The sequence below is a fragment of the Pteropus vampyrus genome, unplaced genomic scaffold (genome assembly GCF_000151845.1).
Source record: "Pteropus vampyrus isolate Shadow unplaced genomic scaffold, Pvam_2.0 Scaffold590, whole genome shotgun sequence".
Classification (NCBI taxonomy): Eukaryota; Metazoa; Chordata; class Mammalia; order Chiroptera; family Pteropodidae; genus Pteropus; species Pteropus vampyrus.
Window position 1 is genome coordinate 437,419 of NW_011889371.1, and position 10,603 is coordinate 448,021.

The 10,603-nt window shown below is 38.1% G+C and overlaps 1 protein-coding gene across 4 annotated transcripts in view; it reads left to right on the forward strand.

Moving 5' to 3' along the window:
• Positions 1-10,603, forward strand: part of KCNN2 (potassium calcium-activated channel subfamily N member 2) — a 143,157-nt gene that overhangs the window by 55,803 nt on the left and 76,751 nt on the right. Inside the window, exon 4 of one of the 4 annotated variants that reach the window (XM_011384552.1) lies at positions 4,054-4,068. The exons of the other annotated variants lie outside the window; for them this stretch is intronic. Within the exon in view, the coding sequence (XP_011382854.1) occupies positions 4,054-4,068 (15 nt within the window). The remainder of the gene's footprint in view (positions 1-4,053; positions 4,069-10,603) is intronic. 4 annotated transcript variants of the gene reach the window in all.

Here is a 10,603-nt window from a genome sequence, read left to right on the forward strand (position 1 = left end):
CCTTGCACGTTCTTGATTTAAGTATGTATTGTATTTGCTTTTTATAGATTGTCTTTGTTGGAAAGGAAGAAATCTTGAGTTATGCTTACTAGTGAACCAGCATATTTAGCTGAAATTATAAAAAAGGAAAGAAAAAAACCAACACATGGGTTAAGCCTTGTTAAGGTTGATTAAAAGCAAGTTCTACTTCTGTCAGTTGACTTTTCTTCCGGCAAATGATTAGCACTTTTATCATTGTTAGAGTCCGTAGTTTTATGAGCCTTTAGGAGGTAAAAGTCACACATTGTATGCTGTGGCAAATAAAGTTAAAATACAGAAGTACACACGTCCCCCTGCACATGAACTGGTACAAAGCCGATGTCCATGTACGTTCATTAATTGTCATTTGAGAGTCACCTGAAGCAAAGCAACAGGCATACATCCGAATTTTCTAGGAGTATTGTGTGATTGAGTCACAGCTTGTCTCCTTGAGGGCAGGGTGGTGGTTCCTAGCATAAAACCTATTTGCCTCTAGCATAAAACCTGGAACGAAGCCAGCGATCCATAAATAGTTGTTGGATAAGGGAATCAATGGTTAATTCTGGATGTTTTGCTAATTTTTAAGGTCCTTCCCTCAAGTCCTCAGACCTAATTAAATTGGAACACAGCTTCTTACCCATTTATTCCCCATTCCTCCCCCCGCCCCCCGCACCCCCCAACAAAAGACTTAGGCAAAAAAAACTGAATCATATGCGTTCAAATGAGGAGACTAATAAAACTCTACCATCTTCAGGGACTTAAAATGTGTTTTGTAAGTTGTTTTCTGCTCAATAACTTAAAGTTGCCTTTATTTATATTGTCCTATTTTTAAAGATACTCATTTATTAAGAGAAAAAAAATAAATGCTTCAGATTGGTCCTGGAAAAGACAATGAGATGAGATGAAAATTCCCACCCATTATCTCATTTACAAATATATATATATTTGCATTTCTACTTGGCAGTGAAACATAAATATAAAAGTGGCATAGTCTTCTTCCCCCGGGACTTTGCAATATAGCAGGTCAATGCATAAACTGTAATATGAGAGCGAGAATAAGATAAACACCATAGCAGAGGGACAGGCACGCAGATCATTAAATCATAATTTAACAACTTAGGGGAAGACTTCCTAGAGAAGAAAACATTTGATTTTGGACTTAAAATAAATAGACTACAAAGTGAGAAAGGCTAGCCCAGAGTAAAGGAAGAGCCTAAGTAAGGAGTATGAAGAAGAGAAGCCTGGGGTTTGATCAAGGGCCAGAGAGACATCTGCAGCTATAGCAAAGAATTTATGAAGAAAAACAGTTGGAGATTAGCTAAATTGGGGCTGATGTACAGAACTTTGAGGAGTCTGGATTTTAGTCTCTAGGTCTGTTCCCAAATACCTTCTTCCTGATATTTGTGTTGCCTGCATTACTTTTTATTAGAACCTTTACTAAGTTGACATTTCTTTTTGTTGAATACTTTCACTTTAAAAGGAACTTACTGTCACTATGGTAAATGATAAACCTGTATTACATGCTCTAAATAAATCCAGAAAACCCAACACTTATTAAGTTCTAATTTGACTTTGTTTCTTCTCTACTGGTCTGAGCTGAGCCTATTGGAGATCAACAAATGTTGAAGGGTTGATCCTGACCTACTAGCATTAAACGGATGCTTTTTCTTAGACAATATCAGAAGAATCAAAAGAAGATCAAAATGAAAATAAATGACTTACTAAGAGATATAATATTTTTTATTCCTGAGTTTCTGTGCTAGTGAAATTCATCTCAAATACTTTCTAAAACCTTGACCTGTGCCACTGCCTTTATCCTGTACTTTCAGAAACTCTGCTCAAGACACTGGAGAGGGCCTGAAGGGTTTTAGGTATCTGAGTGATATAAAGGCTGCCCACGCTTAAGAAGGAAAACCCTGGCATTGTTGCAAAGGGCATCTGGGAACAGGAAATCCAGCTGAGAGGCTATCATGGGATCTAGGCCAGAGGAGAAGAGCCTGAGCTGAGGGATGTAGTACTGAGAGAGTAGTGCCCAGTGACATATGGGGATCAGAGAGTAGTCTTGAAGAGGAATCTGAGACTCTAACTGTGTGACATGGTGACGGTTATAGGGACTTAAAGGTATATTGAACAAGGGGGAGAGAGTAGAAGAGGGGCTAATAAAAGAATTTATTTTGGAAATGCCAAAAAGATGTTGAAAGAAGAGAATAAGGTCATTCAGACAAGCCTGGGTACTACCTTCATCTCAAGAGATGGGAAGCGAGGAACAGGGAAAAATAGGTTAAGGCTCAAAGAAAGAGAAATTAAGGGATTTCCTATCAGATAAACTTTGGTCTCCATGAAATGCAAGATAAAGCTTTGTATGGAAAACAAACTTGATGAAGACATGACAAAAATCTAAATTCAGTAAAGGAAAGATATTACAATTTTTTCTATCCAAGGCTTTGGTGTGAATAAGGAGCTTAACTGTCATGCTTTTAAATATTACAAACTCTGCATAAATATTGAAATATTGCAACTTTAGATTCACACGACAACTGCTAAGGAAATTTAGTTAGGAACTAATATACTCTGGTTCTTGCACGTGGGAGAATCATAATTCTGTGTGACCTAAACCTACAAACCTAAAATTCAAGTATCTATGTGTCAGAGTCACATGGTTTTCAAAGTTTAGGGATGGAAGGAGTCTGCAAGATTACCTGTGCAAGTCTTAATTTAATTATTGAATCCTGTCCACCACACAATGAGCCATGCTTGGGTTTTCCAAGCATATCCTTACCAACTCCTGAAAAAGCTTAGTCTTTCCTTGGACCAGCTAATTCCATTTTTAAATATACTGCAATTCCCTCAGAGTAGTATGTACAATAAAAACAATTTTAGTGCTGTACTGACTGACTAAATCTGAGTTTCTTGGTGACACCTCTCTACTTCCCCACTCTACTAAATCCCACCAGAATAAGAAGTAAGAGTCATGCTGACACCTTGGTTAGTGGCCTCCGAGTTTACTTGATAAAAATATGTGGTTGCTTCTGTTTGATGGTGTTTGGAGTAGTTTAATTAAATATTTATAGTGAAAGAGCATTCGAATAGAGATTTCAAGATATATTGTGTTTCTCTCTTCAGAGCTTCTAAAACATTCATCGCTAACATACTTAAGCATCTCTTCCCACTTTCTACCTGGGATTATGTATACTACCTTGGCTATTTATGTTTGACTTACCAGACCACAGGCTCTCTAAGGCAAAGTCATTTCTCTTTCATGCATTGCTTCATTTATCCATCTGTCAGCTGCACCATGGTAGGCTCTACTCCAGGTCCTGAGTGAGAATGATGAAAGGTTACCTACATTCCCTGGACCCTTCTGTAGATGAGTCAGCAGCCTAGCCCGGTGCTGGGCACACTGTAACTGCTCCATAAATAGCTGACAGATCAGTGGGATGTGTTGTAGAGTGGATTGGAGGATGGTAAACTCTTTTACTGCTGGATAAGAAGGGCGAGGCAGATGTGTCATAGAATTTAAGGTTTTGACGTGCATTCAAAAACAAATAAACAAAAAATTATGCCTGTACCTAACCTCAAGGACATTTGAATGCCACAGAGGTGAGGAGGCGGGTAGGAAAGCAGTTAAAAGAGCAGATGCTGACTTCCTTGCTCTCTCCTCCATTTTCCCCAAGAGTCAACAGCCTGATAAGCACATGATTTCTGCGCGAGGTAGCCTTCACTCACAGTCGAACTCCTATTACAAAGGAGAAAAGCTAGTGGTAAAACATTCTCAAACACGTTGGAAAGGATGGCTAAATGAGGGGGGCGGGGATGCACATGTGTGCATAAGTGCAGAGTTGAACTTTGTCTCCTCAGTACTATGAAAAGTTGGGGAAAACTGATATAGGTGTATCATTAGGCAACCTGTCACCATTTGAAAGCACTTGTCATTCTCTTTCTGCTGCTTACACACCATTGGCAATTCAGACAAATTCCAGGGCTGGATTGTATTTTCTCTCTAACAATAGCATCTCCTCCAACCCTGTCACAGAGTCCCTTTTCTCCTCTGTATCTTCACTCTTCATTGTCCTGGTAACAGTAGATTCTGTCTTTTGGCCCCTTGGGCATAGTTTTGCTTTATTTCACATGAGGAGGAAAAAACTTGCAATGCTTTGAGAATGAGTCTTCAGTGTCCTCATTCAACCTCTACAAAAATTAGCGAATTGTGTCTTTTTCTAAAAATAACTGGAAAATAAGGATTTTCTTATTATCATCAGTCGAAAAGGACTAACCATGAACTTTGATTTGCAGGGAAACAGAGGGTGACAATTCCCTTCAGTTATGCCCATGACATGATTGTATGTGACTATATATGAGCTTTAGTCTCTTTAGGTTCCGTGATTCTATAACTTCATTGAAAACTTCAGATATTAGGAGAATTGGAAAAATGAATAACATTTGTTTCATAGACACCTCTAAATATATGTCTCTTTTGCATTAAAGAATTAACATAAAGGAGTTTATCGAATTAATCTGGATTTGTGTTAGTAAGTTAAAGCACAGTTTAATATTATATTTTGCCTTTTATTAAAGTTTCACAAATTGAAAAAGATGTAAACATTTTTATAAGCATTTTAGCTGGACGTACCACCTGTAAATACTAAAATATGTGTGTAGCTCCATTGAGGGCCTCCTTCCTGAGAACTGAGTTTAAAAAATAAAAATAAAAAACATCGAAATGGATCTGATGTACTCACTGGCAAAATGAAGAAATTGGACTACCAGTTCAGTTTCTCCAAGCTCAGATTCTGTGCTTTGTGCTCTGTGATGATTTGGAGGCTGTCGGTAGGTATTCTAGAGATGTGTCTTCAGTACAGTGATCATGTTTTGTGGACGTTATTTACCCCAGTCTAGCAATATGTAATGTAATGATGCATTTTGATAAGGAGTAACAGTTTTCCTGTTCTCAGGGAGGCATGCATATGCTTAGACACTAAGGTGTCAGCTGCATGAGAGAAAGATCTAGACGATGCCTAGTACCTAGTCATGCTTATTAATTCTGCCAAACTACCCTGGGAAATAGATGTCAGTGTCCCATACATTCTCAACCAGGAGATGCTACCTTTAAGGGGGTGAACACTGGTTCTTGGGCAATGAACAAATTTTACTTTTTATGTGTAAAATTTAACACAAAAATCTGATCTATAGTATCCTGTGGCATCAAAATACCGTGTAGGGTGATTAGGTTAAAAAAAAAAAAAAAGGAAGGACTCCTTAAGAGGGGGTGATATGGAAAAAAAAGGTTGAGAAATGCTCAAGGTATAGCTGGGGAGTCTGAGGCTCAGAAAGTTAAAGTGGCCTGGCTTTGGTTACCTGGCTGGCCCTTGGACCCACCCTGACTGACCCCAAAGACCACTATGCATTCCAAACTTGCTAGCTGACTTTGTTAGTTGGCTGATAGGGGTCAGCAGTGCAGGCTTCAGGGACTTTAGGTTATGTCTTATGTTCACAAAGTTTAGCCAAATGTTGATAGAGACAGTGGGGAAACAGGGAGCAGTAATCTCCCGAGGTTTCTAAGGAGGCTGTTGTGTCATGCAGATGAGTGCCCCGTTCTGGCTCATGTGCTAAATTCATTTTACTTATTTCTATGACAGCCAAGGAGAATTTTTAAAAATATATATATATTGTAAAAGGAATTTCAGGGATTCTGAAAGCTATGACATTGTAAATTCAAGGCTTATGTCATTAGCATACTTTAAATGCACACGGGCAGATCATTGTACACATTACTTTCTTTCCGTAATTCATCAGTTCTCAGCACTTGAGGTACTCAATACACCCAAAAGGAAGAGCCACTGAATTCTTATCGAATTCTCGTGATAACTACAGATGTTCTTGTTGTTGCTAGATACTGACATAGGTCGAGGTGATCTGTAAAAGTGGCATTGCAGTCTCAGGTCCTGTGTTGAATTTAGTCAGAACCTCTGGGGTGTGTTTACTGAGAGTGAGACCCAAGAACAGTACATCTCCTTGGCGACACGTGCTTGTCCTCAGAGCCTCACCACAGAGGCATTTTCCATTCAAGTCACATAAGGACAGTCCGCCAAACACCTTTGATGTTCCTGACTTCTAATGCTCCAAGTTAAGAAAAGATTAGCAAGGGAGTCACAGTTAGTGCATTTTGGGCTTAGTCTAATGAGTGTAATGATTCAGCATGGAAATTTCTAGGATGTGAAAGGAAAAAAAGGAGGGAGGAAGATATCCCGGACATGGAAAGGATTAAAATTTTCAGAGCCTAGTAGGCTGGTCTTCACAAAACTACAAAGGGAAAATGTGCTTAAATCACAACAGCAATGTTTCAGGTTGAGTATAAGGAGTATAAATAAAGTGGAAGGCATGTGACACTGAAATCAGTTATCAAGGGAAGTAATGACATGGCCTTCTCAAGGCTCTTTAAATATAAGATTGATTTCTTATCTGTCTGAAATGAAGTTGAGATAAGTCTACTTTGAAAGTAAACACAATTTGAATTTGCTTAAGGTTTCTTATGTCCAGTGTGTCTCTGAGTTTCTTTTTTTTTTCCAAAGCAACTTTTATATATTGAGTAGAACAGAAACAACACAGTGGTTATAACATAGACCCTGGAGCTTGATGGCCTGGCTTCGAATCCCAGCTTTGCTCTCAATCAGCTATGAGACCTTGTAAATCTTATCTAAACTCTGTTTACTCATCTGTGAAGTGGGGGTACAATAGTACTTACTTTATACAGATATTATGAGGATTCAATCAGTTAATATTTTTTAAATGCCATCTAAGAGTTTGTTAAAATTTTTAAATGCCATCTAAGAGTTTGTTAAAATAATATCTTTTAAAAAGATATTATGTAAAGACTTTATGTCATCTTTATTTACCAACTGAAAGACTCTTACTGGTGTCTTTGAAGTTGTATACATGTATCACTATCTCATATCCAAAAGCAGATTATTTGAATGAAGTTTTGCATGCTTTTAAAGCATTTCATGTTTAGAGATTTAGGTATTTGCATAGTATGTTTGAATTGTCAAGAGAACCCAAAGAAACAAAACCTGCCTCCCTCTGGTGTTTTTGGCACCTTGACAGCTGTGGGTCAGATGGTGTGTTAGTGTTACACTCGGTAACCTAAACAGGCTGCCCCTGAGGACACTGCTTTTCTGGAAGCTTTCTCGTGTGGTGGCTGTTCTCACTTGCACACCTCAATGACCTCCTTGCTGGAGGAGCTGTCCGTGTCTTTCTTGCTCCTGGTTTCTGCATCTAGACCAGTGTTCTCTCTCCCTACTCCTAAGAACCACAGCGCTTTTACAACACAGCTTCAGATGCTCCTCCTTGTTGCTGTTCTCTCTGCTTTCCTCCTGGCCACTCCACCTGGTACATCGCAGATTTACTGATTTTCTCTCAATCACCACTGGAGTCATCACTCCTGATGCTTTCAAAACCCACGCAAACAGCACATTCATCACCCTGGACTCCCGGGTCCTTAAACTTATTGTCCTTGCCCCATGTGCCACCTCAACCACTCACTCTCATGACGCTACCCCAGACTAATACTTCTCAACCTTTACTGAACTGAGAAGTCACCTGGGATCTTGTTAAATTGCAATTTAGATTCAGTAAGTCAGGCATGGGGCCCGAGATCTGCATTTCTTACGGGCTCCCAGGTGATACTGATGCTGCTGGTCCAAGGACCAGATTTTGAGTAATAAGGCTCTCGACTGTCAAAACCATCCTACCTGCACATCCCATTGGCTCTCCCTTCAAAATGATATCCTGGGTCCATCCACTTCCCAGCACCTTTTTGCTACTACTCTAGTTCAAATCACCCCCATTTCTCATTCTTGAGGGAAAGTAGGTCATAAAGAATTACTCCCGTGATTGTCTTCTATGTGGCTCCCTGTGCCCACCCCTGCCCTGTGGTCAGATCCCCACCCAGCAGCCAGAGGCCCTTTAAAAATATAAACAAGATCATATAACGTTCCTAATCAAAACCCTCCAGTGAGTTCTCATTACACTTTGAAGAAATCCAAAGGCCTTTCCATGATCCGACTCTGGCTACTTCTCCACACTGACCCTCTGCTCTTCCTCACGATCATCACTCCTGTCCTCTCCTCAGGGCCTTGGTGCTTCTCTGAACGCCCTTCCCAGTTTTTCATAGGTTCTTCCTTATAACACTCAGCCCCTAGATCAGATGTCTCTTCTATAGGGAGATGTGTCCTGACGACACAATTGAAAATTGTTCCCTCTCCCTTCCCAGATGCATCACTATCGCCTTGCTCTGTTCTGTTTTCTTCATAGCACTTATTAACTGACATTTTCTATAACAAAATATCCATAGTTCTTTCTGGGCACCAGGTGATGTTGTAAGTCCTTTACAAATATTAATCCATTCAGCTTCTTAATAATCCGATGGAGTAGCTATACTATTATCCCCATTTTACAAGTGAGGAAACTGAGACACCAAGAGGTTAAGTTGTTATCGAGATCTCATTGCTACTTATACTGGAGCCAGAATTGGAGCTCAGCTGTCTGGCCTCAGAATCCTTGTTCTGAGTCACTGTGCTATTCTACCCTTCACTCTTGGCGTGATATAAATATATTTTTAGAAATATTATCTAATATATAAACATGTTTATTCTTGCCTATCTCTCCTAGTAGAATGTAAACTCCATGTGGGCAGGGATTTGATTTCTTCTAGTTTCTGCTGTTTCCCTACCACCTAAAACTCTGCTTGGCACATAGTAGGCATTTCAGAACATTTATTAGTTTGACGAATTCTGCTGGTGTTACTCTATTTAAAAGCATCATTTGGTTGTTTAAGATATTTATGTAAAGATCAGTATTTTCATGAAAGTCTGAATGGGGCCTTTTTTTACATTGGAAGAATATATGTTACTCAGCCTGTCAATTTTTAATAAAGCTATTCAACATTACATATTTAAAATCTAGTTTCTCTTAATAATTTAAGCTCAACTTGTCAATCTCAATATACTATTGATAAATATAGTACAATTAAAAAGCAGCTTTACAGTTTCTTTTACTAATGGTTAGATAGTTCAAGTCGATCAGACTAAATTCTTAAACATCTCACAAACTTGGTTAATTAAATTGCCTTCACTTTAAATTTTGTTATAATTTAATGTATTCATTTTTCTTTTTATGCATTTCAAATGCCTGACAAGAAACATTTACAACACAAGCCAAACTTCTCAAACACTTAAATTACTCTTATTAATCTAATAAACTAAGCTTATAGCAAATCGAATTCACTTGAACATTCTGTTTTACAAATTTAATCAAATTATTTAATATCTCTTAGCATAAAATCATAGCTCTTGTAGAATAATAGATTGTTCCTAAACTTAACCAAAAAAAAAAAAAAAAACTACTGCAAAAAGTTTGATATACGGCATTATTGCTATTGAATTTTAAGCCTAGTTAGTATTCAAATATTAAACTAGCCTTTGGTAGAGTTCTGCCCTCCTAGGCAGTCTGAAGCACCAAACCAAATGCTCATTGAGGCTTGGCACAGAGTATGGAGACTCTGCTCATCTCATCAAAAGATCCACCCAAGCTGTGGCTGAGTGGTCCAGGCCTCCTCTAGTTGCTCTGAAACAAGAGGATTCAGGCCTTCCTCAGATGAAACTAATAGCAATCTCCAGTTGTTGAACTGTGTGAATTTCAGTTCATTGATTTTTTTTTTAAATAATTGCTTTATTGAGGTGTAATTCATATGTATCAGTACTCATAGCATATGTCAGTACTTCATTCTTTTTTATGACCCAGTAATATTCCATTGTATGGATATACTACATTTTGTTTATCCAATTGTCAGTTGATGGCAATTTGGGTTATTTCCAACTTTAGGCTATTATGAATAATGTTGCTGTTAACACAAGTCTTTGTGTGGACAAGTATTTTCAATTCTTTTGGGAATATCCTTAAGAGTAGAATTGCTAGATCATGTGGTAACTCTATGTTTAATCATTTGAAAGGCCTCCAGACAGTTTTTCAAAGTGTCTCCACCATTTTACATTGCCACCAGGAGTGTATAAGGGTTCTAGTTTTTTCAATTTCTTGTGAAGCATTATCTCATTGTGGTTTTTATTTGAATTTCCCTAGCAGCCAATGATATCAGATACATGATTTGCAAATATTTTCCCTCATTGTGTGGATTGTCTTTTCATTTTCTTGATAATACTTTGAAGCACAGAAGTTTTTAATAAAGCCCAATTTATGTATTTTTTCTTTTGTTGCTCATGCTTTTGTCATATATAAGAATTTATTGCCAAAACTGTAGTTATACTCCTAAGTTTTCTTCTAAGAGTTGTATAGTATTAGTTCTTGCATTTAAATCTTTCATCCAGTTTTGAGAATTTTCATATATGATGTGAGATGAGAGTCCAAATTCATTCTTATACATATGTCTATCCATTTGTCTCAGCACTGTTAGTTGAAAGACTGTTCTTTCCTCCATTGAATGCTTTTGGCACCCTTGTTGAAAATCAGTTGACCACAGGTATATAGGTTTATTTCTAGACCCTCAATTTCTATCCCATTGATCTCTGACTGT